Consider the following 21,307-nt stretch of genomic DNA (forward strand, 5'->3'; position numbering starts at 1 on the left):
CCAAGTGACTTACAAACAGTAATGGAAGCTCTCTGCTGAGTCAGTATGGTTATTCTCAAAGAACTTCATAGCTGCATTGTCTGTCTTATACACTATCATTGTTCCAACTAATAATAAAAGAGAACCTGTCAGGATTAAAACTGCATTACAAATATGTTTGTGTTAAAAATAAAACCTTTGGCCAAGATTTCTAAAAAATGTATATCTAAAAGTAAGCTCCTAAATAAATTTGACCTGATTTTCAAGTGTGGACTTATTTAGAAGCATAGTCTTATTCATTCAGATTTGAAATTTGTTGCCTGAAAGAGTCTTATTTATGACATTTTACTACTAATTTCATTCAGCTTGGAGCAGATAGTATAATTCCAGTGGATGTGTGTAGCAATAAGAAAAATAGGGAAGTATTGGTCTCTCTTTCTAGTTCTTATACACTAAAAGAGTTGCAGTATTTAGGTAGCAAACACTGTTGGAGGACATTAAATTTCAATGAAAAAAAGTGTTGACACTTGAGGCCTGAACTACTGTGGTGTCCCTTTTGTAATAGGCATTTTGCTGGCACTTGTGTGATCATCTTGATCATTCTGCAGAGCAGAAGCTGGTGGTTTTATAGATTCAGCTACAGTAACTCCTCGTTTAACGTTGTAGTTATGTTCCTGAAAAATACAACTTTAAGTGAAACGATGTTAAGCAAATCCAGTTTCCTCATAAGAATTAATATAAATAGGGGGAGTTAAGTTCCAGAGAAATATTTTTCACTGGACAAAAGACATATATGCGCGCACGCACGCACACAGAGAGTACACCTCTACCTCAATATAACGCTACCCAATATTACATAAATTTGGATATAACGCGGTAAAGCAGTGCTCCAGGTGGCGGGGCTGCGCACTCCGGTGAATCAAAGCAAGTTTGATATAACGTGGTTTCACCTATAACGCAGTAAGATTTTTTGGTTCCAGAGAACAGTGTTATATCGAGGTAGAGGTGTATAAGTTTTAAACAAACAATTTAATACTGTACACAGCAGTGATGATTGTGAAGTTTGGTTGAGGTGGTGAAGTCAGAGGGTGGGATATTTCCCAGGGAATGCCTTACTGCTTAATAATGAACTAGAACAGCTGAGTCCTCAAGGGTTAACACGTTGTTGTTAATGTAGCCTCACACTCTGCAAGGCAGGACAAATGGAGGGAGGGAAGACAGCATGGCAGACAGAGACACGGTGTGTGTGTGTGTGTGTGTGTGTGTGTGTGTGTGTGTGTGTGTGTGTGTGAAGGAGAGAGAGAGATATGCATGTTGCCCCTTTAAGTATGCTGACCCCACTCTAGGTACGTTGTCTTTTTAAGTAGATCAGCAAGTTGAGAACAGCAGCTGGTGCCAGCATGCTCCCTCCATTGTCAGCCCTGTTGTTCCCTCCCCGCTCTATGGAGATGGGGCTGAGCATGGGGGAGGGGGACACCCTGAGATTAACCCTCCCTCACCACCCCTCCCCCGCACAGCAAGCAGGAGGCTCCCGGGAGCAGCTCCAAGGCAGAGGGCAGGAGCAGCACATAGCAGTGGGGGGAGGGACAGCTGAACTGCTGGCAATTGGTAGCCTGCTGGGTGGCTGCCACACAGGGAACTTAGGGGAGTTGAGAGCTGATGGGGGGGCTGCCGGTCCACCCTGGTTCCAAGCCTCCATCAGCCAGCTCTAAAGGTCTGCTCCTTCTACAAGCTGTGGACAAAGCAGTTGGCTGCCAAGCAACATTATAAGGGAGCATTGCGCAACTTGCACGTTCTCTAATTGATCATCAATGAAACAACGTTAACCAGGATGACTTTAAGTGAGGAGTTACTATATTTGAGATTCCAGGAGCCTGTTAGATCAGCGCAGTCTTATTTAGTGTATTACCTATACAGCTTCATAGGTGAGCATGATGCTCGACAGGCCAAAAAGAAAAGGTGGGTGGCACCTACCAGAGGACACTACAATCCTAATTAGCTATAATAGAGCTAGGAGGATGGAGTATTGGAGGTTAGGGTGTGATGGGATCCCTGGGGTGCAGCCTGGGACTGTGGGACTGCTGTGCCCCCTTAACTCTCCAGCCTGGGCTGTCTTTTTCAATGCTTTGCTATGGACAAGCAGCAAACACCTCCAGGTGCTGTTACCATTCAGTACAACTGCATGTGGAACCCCACACTCAGCTACATTGCATGAATGCTCCCAGAGCCACTAGTGAATCTCAGAGAAAGGCATCAGCCAAATCCTCCCAGCCTTGTACCCTAGGAATATACCGTCTTGCACTGCTCAAGACTCTTTCTTGAGCATTGCAAGTTTATTAATTGGTTCACCACGTCATCAATGGAAAGTGGACATACACCAGTCTTCGAAAACCTGAACAGATTTACCAAGCACTTTAGGCAAACTCACTGTTAAACATAAACAGTAAAACAAATTTATTGATTACAAAAGATAGATTTTAAGTGGTTACAAAACAAAATATAAGCACGTAGTCTAAACTCTCAACCCTGTTAGACTGGGCAACATCTAGATTAAACAATTTTAACTGTATATTGCAGTTCATAGTACACAGGTTTCACCCTTGAAACCTGGGCCAGTCTCCTCTGTTGGAGTCTTCAGTCTTCTGAGAGTCTTTGTTGCTTGCAGCATAGGGGAGGGGAGGAAAAAAGGCCAAGCACGAGACCACTGTGTTCTCTTTTATACCCTTAGTTTATGTGCTTGGGGAATACAAATCCAGGCATGTCTGGTGGCCATTGCTGAGTCACTGCCAGACAAGGTTGAGCAACTCCCCTGGAGTGGCCTTGCACAAGTGAGTCATTGCATTGTAGCTGCCTTGATGGATAATGGCTGCTGATGGTTCAACACCCGTCCTGGTGTTGGTTATCCCCCTGGTTATTGTCTTTGGGGAACTAGTATCTGGGCACTTCCCAAACCAACAACATACATTACTGAGAACCATACAATACAATCTCATGACTTCATATGCATTAATGATGTACATATTTAAATGGAACAGTGGGTTTCAGTAGATCATAACTTTTCCCATGATACCTTACAGGGAATGCTTTATATGCAATATCACAAGTATATATAAATGATGAATATGGGGGTTACAGGGCATTCCCCTGGGGGATAGAGTGTCACAACAGGTTATAAAGATCATTCCCTTTCTAGAAGGTAAACATTTCCAATTCCTGCACTTAGAAGCTACACTCTGTAACACAGTAAAGTTGAAATTTTGTATATATAATGTATGGTATATACATTTGTATATATTTAGAGGCACTCTGCATCATATTCCTCACCCTTGTATTTTTCAATACTTAGATAAGAAATCCCTGTCAAAGTGTAAATTTAGAACTAGGGATTTTTAATACGTAAAATTATAATTGTGTTTATTTTGTTGTTGGAACTGTCCAGAGATCTAATTACAGTTCTCTAGCCACCTTTTTTTGGGAGATATTGTTACTATTCCAGTTGTTTAGTAGCAGTTTAATCTTACACTTTCCCCTAAAGTATCTAGTGACAAGTCTATTTTAAGCTTTTTAAGTAACCTGAAGGATTGACTGCCTTTAACAATACTGTCTCCCCTTCCCTCCCCTTCCTTCATCCCAAAGTAGGAAGTTATGCAGATTGGATACTTATCAAGTGTTGTTGGTGGCCTTACTATGCTTGTTTGACCACTGAGACTTTTTTGTTACATTTTAAAGGAGGATTAACATATATCATTTAAAAATAATCATGATGTTCTAACACAGTGGTCCCCAGATTTTTTACCTCGTGCCTCCCCTTCCCCTCCTCCCCGCCAAAGCTCAGGGTGGGGGGACGGGGACAGAGATAAGGGGGTGAAGGCAGCTGTGGCCCCATGCGCAGACTAGGAGTGGATCTGGGTGGTGCTCCCTCCCCGCCACCCCATTGGGTTGGTTCAGGTCCCAGCCACGGTCTCCTGAACCTTTCTCTGTGCCCCTGCGGGGGGAGTGCCCCACAGTTTGGGGACCTCTGCTCTAACCAGTCGCACTGTCTTTATATTGAAGGGTGGAGTATTACGTTCCACTAGCTATCTAATTCCATACTAGTAAAACTGGTTAGTATTGCTGAATGTCTGGGGAAAAAAAAATTAATAAAACATACTGTCAGACTCTCTAAAGTTGCTCACAAGTGTAAGTACCAATCTCAGGACAGACTGAAGAAGCAGTGCACAAACCCCAAACTGACTGAGTTCTATACTTGGATTTCACCAATCAAGTGTGAACTCTTCAAGCGCTATAACAGCCTTAACATGGAGTCACAGATAGTTCTTTTGGGTACTCTGCTCTGTTTTTGCCATCCAAGCTTTCCTTTGTGAGAGATGGTCCCTTTTCCCAAAAATCACAATAATAATCAGGTTACTTACAATCGACCTGGGGTAAGCGATAGTATCTTAGATTCTATACAGAAGGCCATTCTTATAGCCAATCCTATAATAAGTTTTTTTTTCTTAGTTTATAACTCTTTAGTTAATTTATTTACAAGGCTAAAGCAGTAAAAATACACACACAAATGAGTTAGTCTTCATTTCCAAAACGGTAATAGAAGTTGCTGTAATATGCAAGCCCTATACGTCCTTTAGGGATAACCCAGCTGGGGATCCCTGGCTTGTGCTTAGAAATCTTCTTCCCTCAGAGTTCAAGCACCATAGAGATACAATTCCTTCTTGTCAGAAATTTTTATTCCCTTCACCCAGAGTTCAAGTTGATGGGACCAGTCCATCTGCAGTCTCCTCTTCACCGGTATGTGGGGGAGCAATTAACAAAGTCTTTGTTCTTTAATGTTTCACAATATTTCATTTGGTTTCAGTGGGCCTTCTTCCTGGGCAGGATCCAACACCTTTTGTATGAAGCCAGCATTCCTATATTAATTAATGCTCCTTTCCTGTTAGAGGACTGACACGATTACAGAGGATTACAATGCAAACATTTAATGTAATCTTATAACATGGGGTACCGAATTTATACATGCAACCTCCTACAAGCATTTCATAAAGGCTAAACACATTCTTATAAAATTAACATCTATTTTAACAGTACTAACACACAGGTGAATCAGACTGGTTTCCAGCTATGCATTTGTCAGTGTTCATGGAGGCCTAGGGGCTTTGGCATGAGCTGGCACCTTATTTGCCATCATCACACATGCTCTTTAAAATTTTATCGGAATAACTTTCTTATGTGTAGTTGTTGTCCTAGATCTGCTATTCTTGATAAAATTTGAGACTTTTCAACACACAAGGTAGTTTGGGCTATAGTTCTCTTACTTTCCTAAAAAGAGAATCAAACTTTTTTATTTTTATTTTTTTGGTTTGAATTGTTAGAAGCAAATTTCAAGATGTAAATGACACAGAAAACTCTCTTCTTGAAACACTTTAATGTCAATGTATATTAACATGTTACAGTTTTTGTTTGAAAGGAATCATTCATTAAAAAAAACTTTGTAATTTTTATATATTTATGGTATCATTGATAGGTTACATTCTCACATTGTTAAATTGAGTTACATATGAGCCTTTCTTGAGAGACAAGAGCTAACTCCTGAAGAAAGTCTCATGGATTCTCCCACCATGAATCTAATTATCTGCTTTTTTTTTTTCCACTGCAGGAAACACTCCGTTACATCTTGCTGTGATGTTGGGACATAAAGGTTGGTCAAATTACTTTAAGTATCATACGTTCTCATATTTCTCTCAAGACTTTAGGGAAGAGAAATGATTGGAAAAGTTGAAGACTTAAAAAAAAGACTTTAATTGAATGTGTTCAGTTACAAGTGCGGAGGCTTTCAGGAAACAAGAGGATACATGAGAATGGGGGTAAAGATGTCAAAATCAAGGTGGCAGGAGGGAGCTGAGGGGTGAATGGGAGCAAGTTGGAGGTCTTTGGAGACAGGAAAATGAGCTATAATAGGTGGGCATTCACTGGGCACTCCTCTGAGAGTCTAAAAGAGAATAGGTGGAGAAGGCTTTCCTCTTCTTACAGAGCTATCAGGAAACAGTGAGATCTGGAGGGTCATAGAGTTAGAAAAGTGAGAGAAAAGAGGCATGACCAGAGGTGCTTTTCCATCTTCATCCTGTATGAAGACAGGAAGTAGTCCTCCTGGCATGTGGGAAAAGGTGCTGCCATTTCTTCTCGCATAGCTAAACCCCTCCATGGGACCAGGAAGAGGAGGGGCTGTTGAAACAGGTGGCCTGCTTCACTTGAGTTGGCTAAGCAATAGAAGCTAGGGTGTTTTTCCGTGCTGGCTGCTTTTATACCAGAAAGCAGGGGAGAGGGATAACTTTCATTTAAAAAACCAAAACAATACTAGGGAAACAAAATCAAGGACCAGCTGAGATTAATGCTTTTGATCATTTTCAGGTAGGTTGGGTGAAATTAACCTTTTAGTTGTTGTTGCTTTAAAATCCCATGATACATGTGTACCAAGTGTTGATACTAACAACAAGATGTTAGTCTGTGACAGGTAGCTCCAAATTTCTAAGGAAAGCTTTTTATCAAAGTTTTCCAATAAATAGTATACACTGTATATTAAGATAATCTCAGTGGGATAAATGGGTGTTCACTGTGCCTGTTCCTAGATAGTTATGTCCTCTACCATTATTTGAGTAAATATCAATGCAGTTCGGCAATTTTAGAATTAAATCAATTTTTAGAGTCTGATCTAGTTATATCTTTTAAGAAGTTTTTTTTTTTTTGGTAGCTGAACACTTTTCAGTTAAGCTTCATATAGAAATCTTATTGGTACAAATAGTATCTGATATTTCCACATTTCAGCTATATTAAGTAAAGCTGGGTTGCATTATTAATAATCAATACTCCATGAATGTTGACTCGTCCTCACAAGACCCTTGTGTAGGTAGGTAGGTAGGTAGGTAGGTACTGTCACTGTTTTAAAGATTGTGACTTGCCCAAGGCCACAAAGCAAATCATAGCATGAATTAAACTCAAGAATGCATTGCATGTAGCCTTGTGCTCTGTCCATTAGATCATGATTTCCAGGATCTCTCATACCAGGTGACTGCATAACTTTACTCTTCTTTGGTTGGTGTTTGTATAGCACATCGTAATTGTGGTACTTAATAATTTAAGCTCATGGAATGCTAATGGGAAAGAAGCCTCAGAAACTTAGGTCTCAGTAAATTAATGAAAGCAAAATTAAGGGTAGAAAGTAGGAGGAGGAGGTTGTATGAACTGTGTGACCCATGCTATTGAAATGTGAATGCTTTTAAAAATATTTTTTTCAACTTCTGAAAACTAAGGGAAAAATTATAGTTTCTCAATTTCATTTTTATATATGTGCTAAATGTGTCTTGTAGCTGTTCTCAGTACATATAGTGCCTGTAAATGACTCCAAAGTGTTTGTTGTAAATAGTGAGACACTGCAAATGTAACACATTTAGCCGTTGTCCATTTTAAAGTATATATTGCATGATGGCTATCATAGTTCCAATCACAGTGGAACCAAACCCATTTTAAGAGCATTTTTGCTTCCCTTTTATTTTGGACGGTAGGGGCATTGTAGTAGAACTGGAAAGAATTCCTTTCCAGGATGCTCCATTTTGGAGCATAAGACCAAGAATATGATTCAAATGACTTTAGCATTGTGCTGTCACTGAGACCCCCTGGAATTTTCCCATTGAAACATTTATCATAGTTACTTTGGCATGCTTCTGCTGGTGTACCAGTTAAACTCTTATATGTAAGAGATGGGTACGTGTGATTCTTATCTCCTAAGACTGCTTTTGAGGCAAGAGGATTTGCTCAACACATCAGCTAAGCTAACTGAGAGAAATCTCTTTATCATCCAGAAGTGACAGATGTCTTTAGAAGTATAACCATCAAGAACATGATAGTATGCCTGTTGGGAATCTGGCTTTTAGATCAATAGACATTAGAGGCACAATGCAATTAATCTTTCTATTTGTGTACAGTCTCTGCATCTTGAGTAAATGTAAAATCATGTTTGAACAACATCTGTTTGAAAAAACTAGCTGTTTTGGTTTTAAATTAAATTGGATATGCTCTCAGTTGTGAGATGCGATTTCAAATCTCAATAGCTAAGCAGGATTGAGCCTGGTCAGAACTTGAATGGGAATGTCCAAGAAAAATCTCAGGGTTTTAGAGAAAGTGGTCTGGGTAACTCAGTAGATTGCACAGTTCTTTCTTAACCAATGTCCCATTATAGGTTTTGTGGGGAGAGAAAGCTATAGTCTTGACAATTTCTGGTCATCAGGGGTGACACTATTTTTGTGAAACTGGTGCACTGGAAACTAGGCCTGATTTGTGGACAAAATGAGGGATAGGCTGTTCCACCTATCACTCCTACTTGGGGAGGGAAGGAAGGGAAGAAGAGGTTGAATTGAAAGGAGTGATCTGTCCCATTATGGCTTCCACTCTCACCATCTTCTGGAACCCCAGGATGCACTATGACACCATTAGATCTCCATCAGCCTAATTCTGGGATGACCCAATCAGATCTGGCCAGAGAGAGAGAGACTTAGATAATGTTCGCCTCCAGTGGCTCTGTCTGCATTCTGAACACTACCTGCAATATGAGACTTTGGTTCCTGCTGTCACCCCCCACCTCATGTCATTTTTCTTTCCCACCTTTTCTCTTCTAGTTTATTTTGTGCATTCTCTTTAATAAAAGTGTTAGCTTGCCAAGTCTGTCTGTCTCACAGCACTGCAGTGAGCCTGTGACTAAAGGGGAGCTAACAGCAATGTTTTAAACAGACAGCCAAATCTCAGAGTAGCTGATAAGACCGGTGCTGTGCCAATGTTTCTCTAGCAATCAGATTGCAAGTAAGTCAGTACCAGAGACAGAAGCTGCATTTTCTGTCCTTGCTGTTATTTTGTGTTAGGAGAGGGAGAGAATCTGGATCAGACTTTAACAGCAACAGTTCCAGCCCATCTTAACTGCTTTTCTCCAGAAAGGACAGTTATTTACCATATAAAAGACTGTCACAAGGTTTTTTCCGTATAAAAACCTGACAGCTGAAGGGAATAAGGGTTATTTTTAATGACCCCTTACGGAATAGTTAAAGGAAACTATAGTGTTTTCTGTAAATAAATATTACTACTTGTTCTGTTACAGAATGTGCACACTTGCTTTTGGCTCACAATGCTCCAGTAAAGGTGAAAAATGCTCAGGGATGGAGTCCTCTTGCAGAAGCCATCAGCTATGGAGACAGACAAATGAGTAAGAAATCTTAGCTAATTATTTGGTTGATGTAAGCAGAGGTCTTTCTTAGCCTAGGAAATGAAGTCTATTTAGCTGACATGAGGAGTATTACATGGTACCTCATGTAGACAAAGACAGTGATAGTTGGTTGTTAAGGCCCCCTCTAAGGTTGACTGCAACTAGTTAACATTTATGTAAAATGCTACTGCCTTTGTCTACCCTGGATACTGTGGTGTTTAAAATTTTAGTTAACTGTTAATATCTCTGCTAAACAGTTTCTCTAGCCCTGATAGCACTGGAGTCGTAGTAAGCTAAACTGTATTAAAGTGAAGACAGAAATTAAGTATGTGCAAGACCTTGTTTTTCAGTGGATGTGAAAACAACAAACTGACCTTTACTAAATAAGAGTAAAATCATAAGCCCAAGGTAGCAATGTGATTGACTCACATTCTGCTATTTCTTAATATAGACTATTGGGACATTTTAACTTTAACTTTTAAAAGTTAATCAGCCAGCTATATCAAGTTAAATACATCAAGTGCGGTTTCTAGTTGTGATTAATGGGAAAGAGTGTGTGTGTGTAGATAAATGTAACCACTGGCAGTTATACTTATATCTTTGGTTCTCTGCTGACCAAGGGGACTAAGGGCTTGGCTACACTTGCGAGTTAGTGCACAATAAAGGAGCCTCGTGCGCACTAGCTCACTCCCTGTTCACAGTGGCAAGGCACGTGGAGCACTCTGACTCCGTGGCTACAGTGCTCCTGGTACTCCACCTCGGTGAGTGGAATAACACTTGCTGCGCCCCTGCTGGAGCGCCGCAGCGCCAGTGTGGACGACCTGTCCTGTTAATGAGCTCTGATCAGCCTCTATAAGTGTCCCACAATGCCTGTTCTAGCCACTCTGGTCATCACTTTGAACTCTACTGCCCTGCCCTCAGGTGACCAACCGTTAGACCCGCCCTCTAAATTCTTTAGGAATTTCGAAAATCCCCCTCCTGTTTGCTCAGTCAGACGTGGAGTGCACTCAGCAAATCTTTCTAGGTGACCACGCCTCCATGTGCCAGGCGATCCCCAGTAGGGAGCAATGGCGAGGTGCTGGATCTCATCAATGTTTGGGGTGAGGAAGATGTCCCATCCCAGCTGCGCTCCAGCCATAGGAATTATACCACCTTTGGGCAGATATCAAGGGACATAATGGAAAGGGCCCATGATCAAGATGCACTGCAGTGCAGGGTTAAAGTGAAGGAGCTGCGGAATGCCTACCGCAAAGCCCATGAAGCAAATAACCGCTCCAGTGCTGCCCCTGCGACCTGCCGTTTCTACAAAGAGCTGGATGCGACACTTGGGAGCGACTCCACCTCCACTCTGAGTACCACCATTGGACACTTCAGAGCCCAGTTCAAAAAGGCAGGAGGAGGAGGAGCAGCAAAGCTGGAGCGAGTGTGCTGAGGCAGAGGAAGACACGCCAGAATCACTAGATACATGCAGCCAGGAGCTGTTCTCAAGCCAAGAGGAAGGTAGCCAGTTGCGGCGGCTGGTGCTTGGGGAAGGACAAACACCAGAGGAGGTTCTCGGTAAGCGGCTTTTATTTTGGGAAGGAAGTTATTTGGTGCGGGCTGTTGGTGTGAGGAGCATAGGGCTGCATGCATGCTTAGATGCGGAATAGGGCGTTGTTGTGCTCTCTCACATTGCGGTAATCGGCCTCAGTGATCTCTTCAAAGGTCTCATCCAGAACTTGGGCTGCCTTCAGGCAGGTTTGTCAGGAGAGCCTTGATCTCAGTAAGGCTAACTTGTCCATGCCACTGTGCCATGAGGGGCAGTCGGGGGGGACCATTGCTGCACACAGGCAAGCTGCATATGGGCCAGGGCAGAAGCTGCACTGCAATAGAAGACCCTTCCTTGCTTCCCAGGTCACCCTCAGCAGCGAGATGTTCCAGGATGAACTCCTGTGGAAAATGTGGGGACAATGTTCAATATAGGGGCCCCCTGCCGCGGTTGGCTCTCCCCATGGCACAGAAACCCAGAAGACAGTACAGCTGTGAAACAGTCAGTCACGCTTGACCCTGTGCTTATTCACCATTTTGGGGCTCCCATGGGTTATGTGCGCTCGCTTTGAGATGGGCAAATTATGCTATTGTGTAGACTGCTCTTGCCCTTAAATATGGGGGAATCGTTGCTCTGTCTGATGTGAACAGTGCTGCTTTTGTTAAGTGTTGCATTTTGCCTTTACAGATGCAGCCTTGTTGAGATATCAGCCATCTGTGTTATCACCGGCTGAAAGACTCCAAAAAATCAGAGAGAGGCCACGTACAAGCAAGGAAGACATGTTGCATGAACTAATGCAGCATCAAGTAATGAAAATCAAAAAGTGTAGGAGTGCTGGGAGAGTGAAAGGAGGATCTGTCAGCAGAACGAGGAGTGCTGGCACAAAAGCGTGGTGCTCTGCCAGCAAAGCACGGATCAGCTGATAAGCATAATGGAGAACCAAGCAGACTCTATCCAGGCGCTCGTAGCCATGCAGGCAAAGCACTACCGTGTCCCCTCCCCTCCCCCCCACTGCACTAAACCCCCATCACCATGCATTAACAGGTGTGTTGTAAACAAGACATGAGAAGTCATTCTTCCGCTTTACTCTGCGCTGGTTAGGCCTCAACTGGAGTATTGTGTCCAGTTCTGGGCACCGCATTTCAAGAAAGATGTGGAGAAATTGGAGAGGGTCCAGAGAAGAGCAACAAGAATGATTAAAGGTCTTGAGAACATGACCTATGAAGGAAGGCTGAAGGAATTGGGTTTGTTTAGTTTGGAAAAGAGAAGACTGAGAGGGGACCTGATAGCAGTTTTCAGGTATCTAAAAGGGTGTCATCAGGAGGAGGGAGAAAACTTGTTCACCTTGGCCTCCAATGGTAGAACAAGAAGCAATGGGCTTAAACTGCAGCAAGGGAGATTTAGGTTGGACATTAGGAAAAAGTTCCTAACTGTCAGGGTAGTTAAACACTGGAATAGATTGCCTAGGGAAGTTGTGGAATCTCCATCGCTGGAGATATTTAAGAGTAGGTTAGATAAATGTCTATCAGGGATGGTCTAGACAGTATTTGGTCCTGCCATGAGGGCAGGGGACTGGACTCGATGACCTCTCGAGGTCCCTTCCAGTCCTAGAGTCTATGAGTCTATGCTGTATAGCCATCCTGAGGTGCAGCACTCATTGCACAACACTCCAGACAGGACATGCGTAGATCTGTGATTGTACCGTTCCCCACCCCATCCCCATGCCCTTTGTTTCCCAAGCTGTTGTGTTTCTTTTCAATAAATGGATTTTTTTGGTTTTGAAAACATTCTTTATTATTGCATAAAGTAGAAGATACCTTAGCCCAGGAAAGAAAGAGGCACTGCATGTCGACATAGCAAACACAGATTCCTACTAACATTGGAACCACTGCACTTCACTCCCGTGCAGGGCACCAGACATTACTGGTGGCTTTCAGCCTCAAATTGCTCCCTTAAGGCATCCCTAATGCTTGCAGCCCCGCACTGGGCTCCTCTAATAGCCCTGCTCTCTGGCTGTTCAAATTCAGCCTCCAGGTGTTGAACCTCCAAGTTCCATGCCTGAGTGAATCGTTCACCCTTCCTTTCACAAATGTTATGAAGGATACAGCACGTGGCTATAACCATGGGGATGCTGTCATCGGCCAGGTCCAGCTTCCCATACAGAGAGCACCAGCGGCCCTTTAAACGGCCAAAAGCACACAGCACAGTCATTCTGCACCGGCTCAACCTGTTGTTGAACTGCTCCCTGCTGTGTCAAGGCTCCCACTGTAGTGTTTCATGAGCCACAACATAAAAGGGTAAGCAGGGTCTCCAAGGTTCACAATGGGTATTTCGACGTCCCCTACTGTGATCTTCTGGTCTGTGAAAAAAGTCCTGGCTTGCAGCTTCCTGAACAGGCCTGTGTTCCAAAAGATGTGTGCATCATGGATCTTTCCGGGCCATCCTGCATTAATGTCAATGAAACGCCCATGGTGATCCACAAGTGCTTGGAGAACCATAGAGAAATACCTCTTCTGTTTAACGTACTCGGAGGCTAGGTGGACTGGTGCCAGAATTGCAATATGCATCCCATCTGTCGCCCCTCCACAGTTAGGGAAACCCGTTTGTGCAAAGCCATCCACAGTATCCTGCACATTACCCAGAGTCACGGTTCTTCTGAGCAGAATGCAATTAATGGCCCTGCAAACTTGCATAAACACGATTTCAACGGTCGACTTTCCCACTCCAAACTGGTTAGCGACCGATCGGTAGCTGTCTGGAGTTGCCAGCTTCCAGAATGCAATAGCCACCCACTTCTTCGCTGTCAGGGCAGCAATCTCATGTCCTTGTGCAGCAGGGTGGGGGCGAGCTCCTCACACAGTCCCGTGAAAGTGGCTTTTCTCATCCGAAAGTTCTGCAGCCACTGCTCATCATCCCAGACTTGCAGGACAGTGTGATCCCACCACTCAGTGCTTGTTTCCCGAGTCCAAAAGCGGTGTTCCCCAAGTAAACTCGTGTCGTATGCGTTACTCAAGTCGATATCATTAGAGCTCTGCCTGTCACTTTGGATCCTAAGGAATAACTCGACTGCCAAACGTGATGTGCTGACAAGACTCATCAGCATACTCCTCAGCAGTTCAGGCTCCATTCTTGCAGACTGAAAGGGAAGACAGAGGATGCAGTATAAAAAACGTTGAAAGATGGCGCCAAACGTAGATGGAAGCACAGGGAATACTGGGATGCAAACAGATGCATCATGGAGCATTGGGACAGGACCCAGAATGCCCTGCACTCTCCGCCCCTTTCCCACAAGCCACAGCACCAGAATGGGAAGAGGTGCTCTGTGGGATAGCTGCCCATAATGCACCGCTCCCAGTGCCACTGCAAATGTGGCCCCACCGGTGCGCAAGCAGCTGTCAGTGTGGACAGATTGCAGCGCTTTCCCTACTGCGCTCTCCGAAGGCAGGTTAACTCTCAGCGCTCCACATCTGCAAGGGTAGCCATGCTCTAAGTCACAAGCTGTGTTGAGTGAGTTACTTATCCATTTTGCTCTCAAGTGAAGCAGTAAGGGTCAAAATTAGCCCACTGCCACTTGTTAGTAGATAGCAGTTAAGTACTTAATTATTTGTTGTTTTACTGCTTCTCATAGCACACAACTTAATGTTTTGGTGCTCATTTAAAATGCTGGTAGTATTTACAAACAGGGTATTCCACTGTGCTGAGGGTTTCTCCCCGCAGAAGTAAATGTTAATGTCTTCCACTGACGCATGTCCAGTAGTGTGCAAGCAAAAACGGGATGCAGCTAGAAGGGTTGCCATGGACTTGCATATACTGATTGTTGCAAAGGAGGATTACTGAGGCTGTCTTGCTGCTGTGATTCAAATATAGTTATATATAATTACATATTTAAAATGCCTGATGAAACAACCTTGCTTACATTTTTCAGTATTTGAAAAGCTCTGGAAAATGAGTCCTTGCCCTGAGGGGTTCACAATCTGAGCAAAGTATTTGATTTACAGTACACTTCTATTTAGTTACAGCACTCCTAAGAAAGCTGAAGCAGCAGTCCAGGGAAAGTGTTGAAGAAAAGCGACCTCGATTATTAAAAGCCCTGAAAGAGGTAAGCTTAAGGAAACTGTTGATAAATGACAATTATTCTTTTATGATGTTGACACTGAGCCTGTCAAGGTTCCCTCCCCACTCTGAACTTTAGGGTACAGATGTGGGGACCCACATGAAAGACCCCCTAAGCTTATTTCTACCAGCTTAGGTTAAATTTTAATACTCTGCAACCACCAAGTGCTTTAACAAAAAACAGGGAAAGGACCACTTTGAGTTCCTCTTCCCCCAAAATATCCCCCCAAGCCCTTACACCCCTTTTCCTGGGAATGCTTGGTAATCCCGTCACCAGTTAGTCCTGGTGAACACAGATCCAAACCCTTGGATCTTAAAACAATGAAAAATCCGTCAGGTTCTTAAAAGAAGAATTTTATTAAAAGAAAAGGTAAAATTCATCTCTGTAAAATTAGGATTATTTTACAGGGTAATCAGATTTAAAGAGCCCAGAGAAACCCCCTCTAGTCTTAGGTTCAAAGTTACAGCAAACAGAGGTAAGCCCTCCAGCAAAAGGAAAATTTACAAGTTAAGAAAACAAAGATAAAGCTAACACGCCTTGCCTGGCTCTTACTTACAAGTTTGAAATATGAGAGACTTGTGCAGAAAGATTTGGAGAACATGGATTGATGTCCGGTCCCTCTTAGTTCCAAGAGCGAACGCACCCCAAAACAAAGAGCACACAAAAAAGTATTTGAAAGTATCTTGTCCCCTTATTGGTCCCTTGGGTTAGGTGTCAGCTAGGTTACCTGAGCTTCTTAAGCCTTTATAGGTAAAAGGATTTTGGTGCCTCTGGCCAGGAGGGATTTTATAGTATTGCATACAGGAGGGTTGTTACCCTTCCCTTTATAGTTATGACAGAGCCACACTATCATGTTCCCTGCTACTTTGCAACAGAGCCCATTTCAAACCAGGTAACCCTTTGAGGAAGCATGTTTTCTTTGCCTTGAAAGAGATCATGATCAGCACATGGTGGTGCAGATGATCTGTTAGTGAGGACCTGTGAAGGCAATACATTTCTAGAGCAAAAAGTACTGCGGTAAGGTAACTTCTCTCGCTATTTAATTTTCAGAGATTCTTTAGTTAATCCAAATGCGCTAAATACTGGAGTTATACTTTAGGAAATCAAATGCTTAATTTTAAAGTTAATTGCAGGAATTGACATTACTTTACATTGGGCAGGTTCAGAGCCCTAATGAATCACTGGAGTATCGTAGTTGACACACACAAGTTATTCTCAGATTGTCAGTGTCTGGCATTTTCATTGTTCATTTTTAACTGTGTTACTAGTGCACTGGCTCCCAAATTGTTGATTACCACTCATGGTGAAGTGTCTGGTCACATATGTTGATTATTTCCAACTGTTCCATAGTATTGCAGTACTAAGATATAGCCAGTGCTTCCTAATACTTTTCTATGTAAGCAAACTGATGTGATTGCCCCAGCAAAGTTGTGGTTGCAAATAGGTGGGGAGACAGTACATGCATCCTGAGTGGGAGAGTGGGTGATGCATGCTGTGAAAAAGATTGTGTCCTTCCTCTTGTTTATTTGCCTAGTTTCATAGCTTCATGTTTTGGAGCACACATCTCTAGGGATAAAAAGAGAGCTTAAGCTCTATGCCTGGTTAGTCCTAGGTGCTCTGTGGAAACCACCTAAGAGTGCCAATGAGGCTGTGGGACACACGAGTTCCTCCTCCATTGTTAGAAACTGTTATAAAAGCTCAGTTTATGTAAGAAGGAATTATCCGTCTACTGTGGTTTGCATTAATAAAGCCAGGGCTTTCGGTGTGACATAATAGGATAGTTATTTTGTATTGGATTAGGTCTTTAAGCTGCTCTCTTTTGGAATAACCCTATCCCTTATACCCGAATGTGAAGATTTTGTTTCTGATATGCTCGCCTCTTTCAGCCATCAGTTTTACTACATGTAACATTGAACCTTTTTTCTCTTCCTTCCCCCTTTCTGTCAGTGCACTTCTAGAAGTGAGTTTTTAGCCTAGTCTTTCATTTAAATAAACGTGCCTTTATGTGCAGCTGCCTAACTCTGCCTGTGCACAGCAATGCTTTCCCCAAAGCAGTAATATGAAACTAGAATTAGAAGATTCTGTCCAGTTTCAAATTGCTGCTGCCTCTGCTCTTGTTAGAACACTAGCTGCTATAAAACATCACAGGTGCTTTCAACTTCCCTTGGGTCAGTGGTAAAATGTGGAATGGCTTGTGGAAAATAGGGGGTTGAATCCACATCCATTTAAAATCTGTATCTGTAAAACAGATCTGTGCACTAGTGGATTCTCACCAGTCCCAGTGAGACTGGCAGACAGTCACTAAGGTTACTTGGCCCTCCAGCTAAACCCTAAATCCCACATGTCTAAATGTCACCAAGCCATTGTCTGGTGATCCAGGATGATCTGACCACCAGAGAAAGGAAAGAGTCAGTGGGAGGGAGGGGAAAGGAAGAAAAGGAGCCAGAGAAAATGTCTGAGTACTTATACAAGAGATATATCAGTATTTAGTTTATCATCCACAGCCAAAATCTTTAGTCCTATTTCCCCATTCATTCTCTTACCTCTCAAGCTGGTCCAAAGTTTCCTAGGGAGACAGGCGCCATCCTGTACCCAGTTTTCCCCAAACTTCATATATTTGTGCCTCTCCTCCTGCCTGCCCCTTTCTAGAACTGGTCGTCGTCCTCCTCCTCCTCCTCCCATTGGCAGTTCTTCAGCTGCCCAGTCTTCTGGGCAGCTGTTGCCTCATCTTCTGTCTATGGAATGAGCTGGGTCTGGTTTAAATAGACTCGAGACCCCTCCACTCCCAGCAATCTCGGATAGGATTAGCTAATTAGAGTCATGTACTTAGTAGGGGTTTTTTTGTTTGTTTTTGTTTTCCCCCTCCTGGAATGATTGCAAATAAAAGAAATTCAGAAATATAAGCTACTTATGGGCAGTTTAGCCTCTCAGTTTGTAACTTTATCATATTCAGTCCGCTCTAGTTGGAATCAAGAAATGTTAATTTAATTTTTTCAGATGATAACATTGGAGGAATGAAGGCTAGACTTTTTTTATTCAGTTATATCCTATCTTCATTTTATCTAGCCTTTCCCAAGATGACATTTGCATGTTGCGTGTCTTCCCAGAAATGTTTAACAGCTGTCAATATGGCTAATGATACATTCATATTTTTTTCACAGCTAGGTGACTTCTATTTAGAACTTCACTGGGATTTTCAAAGTTGGGGTAAGAACTATAATACCTATCTTTATGTACTGATTGGTGCGAAGAAATGGAATCTGTAGTATCTGCCTAAAATTAGACTCCAGCATTGCTTAAAGAAAAAAATTAAACCCCACAGAGACCTCCCTTCCTTATAGATGTTGTGTGCAGAATTTCAAAGCCAATTTGCATGGAAAAATAAGCATCTGCTGAGCTATGAAAATTTGTTGAGCAGATGTGCATATAGCAACAACTTGGTATGTTGCAAAATAAATTGTGCTCTGCCTGTTGAGCTGACACCTGCACCTTTCTGTATAGGTGTGCAGTATCTGAAAGGGCCAGACAGGGGGGGACCAGGCCTTCCTAGAGTGGTGATGCTGAGGCCTGACTCACAATGCCTTGATATGGCAGTCAGCCTTTGCCTAGGAAAATAGGAACCGGGAGTATAGCCAGAACTGCATTGTGGTTCCACCACCAATCTCCCACAATGGTGCGCAGCACAGCCTTGAATGGAGGGCATTCTCTAATGGCTTTCCCTAAACCATGTCATACTGCTAATCTAGGGTCGAACCCCTCTTTGTGTAAATCCAGTTTCATAAGAATAAGGCGTCCTGGACAGTGCATTTCAGAGAAATTATTCCTCTTCTCAGTAGGTTGAATTGACTGCAATTTGTCCTGTGCCTTTATAATGCCACTCAGAACATTGTGGGGCATTTTTAACCATTAACTGTTTTATTGCAGTAAAAGAAATGATGGTTTTTAAGAATGCAGTAAGCTGTGTTATATCTGTTTTCTCACATATTAATATAAGACTGTTCTGATGCCCAGTTTCACTGCTGGTTTAATGTTCACTTGAAGTTTTAGATATGCTACACTATACACTTTCCATTTCAGTGGTTTCAATACAGTCTAACTGTAACTAATCTTGTTAGCCAATATAATAGAGACATAAAGGAAATTCTGAGATTATGACTAAAATATGAGTAGCTAGGAGACAAATAGTTGGGAACCTGTGTCTGGTTCACTTGGCTTGAGAGCATTTTAAGCTGTTGTGTGATGCTGAAGGCAATCTATTTCACTACAGTGGTATTTGTTCATTTTTCAGTTATTGATTGCAACATTATAATTTTTCCATATTTTAGGTACAATTTCAATAAAAGTGTAATGGGCATAGTTCTATACTTAAAATACAGCAATATCTGAAGATGGTGAAATTTGCAGTGTTTTATTAAATGTATATTTCTGAGATATGGTCTGTTGCGCAGAAGTATTTAGTTGTATTTCTTATGTCTTGTTCAGTATTAATACTTTTCTTTTACACATATAGTGCCTTTACTTTCCCGAATTCTGCCTTCCGATGCGTGTAAAATATACAAACAAGGTATAAATATCAGGTAAGCACTGGTTTGTACTATTGTAAACTTAAGTTAAAACTAAGTGTTTATTACTGAACTACAACAGTGCAACTGAAATATCACTTCCAGTAGTGGTTTGAAGGCTATAAATCAGGGGAGGGCAAACTTTTTGGCCAAGGGCCACATCTGGGTGGGAAAATTTGCATTTGATTCAATTCTGTAAATGCTTGCAAAGGCAGCCTAGTGTGTTTTTAATATCTTTGGAATAAGTGTTTTCTGATATTCTAGTGCATTGGAATGCAGCTTTCTATTCTTCTAGGTGTTAACGTTGGTTTTCTTAGATGATGCTCTTGATTAACAACTGTTGTAATTACTGAAGTGCTTCTGAAACTTAACTAGACAGTGATAACTATAACTTAAATTTAAATGGTTGGGGAATTAATTTTGGTTAGTTTCTTACTGAGTCAGTTCCGGGAACAAATAGTTCAGTTGTACCTGACTATCTGTCATGTAACACATTCATGTCTTGGTGAGTTAATTATATTTATAAACATTATTTGAATTAAAGCAGATTTCAGATATTTTGTTCAGAAATGTGGCTATCCTATAAAACATCAGTGGCAAATGCTGCTATAACTTCAGAGAACAAATGTTCAAATTCTGAGAAACAAGAGTTAGAAACCATTTTGTTTCTACAACTTTTCCAGCTTGGCTCTTTAATTAGCTGTAATATTCTTTGTTGGATTCAATTGTCTCTTCCCTTTAAGCTCCAAAATCAAAAAAATCAGAATAATAAATTATTCAGAGAAACTGCTGCTCTCTCTAAAGCTTTTAACACAGAAATATGTTCTGACTTTTTAGGTCAGCTCTCACTGAGACCAGTCTGAGTCTCTTCTCTGCGCACATGCTACTTGCATTAATGGTAATGGGAGTTGAGAGAATCTACATGAGAATACCCTATATTGTCTCGAATTAAAAAGATGAATAAACGGCGTAACTGATTTAAAAAATGTTGCTTAAGAACTAGTGGCTGTTAGACTAAACAAATCTGGTGGCTTTAGCTGTCTGAAAACAAAATAACACACACATTTTGGAGGCAGCCCACAGAAATTATATTGGCAAAAACTTCATGCTCCACTCAACTCTTAATTTGACTGGTAGAAGTATTCCCTATGCCAGGGATCGGCAACCTTTCAGAGTCTTCATTTATTCACTCTAATTTAAGGTTTCACGTGCCAGTAATACATTATAATGTTTTTAGAAGATCTTTCTATAAGTCTATAATATATAACTAAACTGTTGTATGTAAAGTAAATAAGATTTTCAAAATGGTTAAGAAGCTTCATGTAAAATTAAATTAAAATGCAGAGCCCCCTCTTGCCCCCCCCCCCCCCCCGACTGGTGGCCAGGATCTGGGAAGTGTGAGTGCCTCTGAAAATCATCCTTCAGCACGCTTGCCATAGGTTGCCCACCCCTCCCTTATGCCACTGAAAGTAAAAGAAAATAAATAAAAGGACTTGAAATAGTCTAGCTAAATGTGACAAAAACAAGGCAATGCAAAGTTCACTCTGTTACTGGTCCTCTTCTCAATTTAGGCCAGATCCTGATACCATTACTCACAACCTTGCTGAAATCAGTGAAACTGTTGAATAATCCTCGTTCACATTGACTAACACATCAGAATGTGGCCACTTATGTTTAGGGAAATTCCTCTCAGTGTATTTGTGTGCCAGGTAAAAGCAGTCAGTATCCTGATACCATGCAGTTTTGAGGGCAAAAGGATGCAGTGGCAGCTTTTCTTAAAATGTTTTCCATCTGTAATTCTGCTGTATTGATACAATATGAAAGGAAAGCATTATCTTTTGCCATGAAAGTAACATAAAAATCCCCTGAACTGTATTTGT

The 21,307-nt window shown here is 41.9% G+C and overlaps 1 protein-coding gene across 2 annotated transcripts in view; it reads left to right on the forward strand.

Moving 5' to 3' along the window:
• ANKRD13C (ankyrin repeat domain 13C) overlaps positions 1–21,307 on the forward strand; it is a 54,832-nt gene that overhangs the window by 11,555 nt on the left and 21,970 nt on the right. The window contains exons 2-6 of one of the 2 annotated variants that reach the window (XM_030571779.1): positions 5,633–5,674; positions 9,119–9,223; positions 14,750–14,850; positions 18,027–18,072; positions 19,376–19,442. In XM_030571779.1, coding sequence (XP_030427639.1) covers positions 5,633–5,674; positions 9,119–9,223; positions 14,750–14,850; positions 18,027–18,072; positions 19,376–19,442 — 361 coding nt within the window. The remainder of the gene's footprint in view (positions 1–5,632; positions 5,675–9,118; positions 9,224–14,749; positions 14,851–18,026; positions 18,073–19,375; positions 19,443–21,307) is intronic. The other variant, XM_030571780.1, reaches the window with a different exon arrangement.

This window comes from Gopherus evgoodei, chromosome 8 (genome assembly GCF_007399415.2).
Source record: "Gopherus evgoodei ecotype Sinaloan lineage chromosome 8, rGopEvg1_v1.p, whole genome shotgun sequence".
Taxonomy (NCBI): domain Eukaryota; kingdom Metazoa; phylum Chordata; order Testudines; family Testudinidae; genus Gopherus; species Gopherus evgoodei.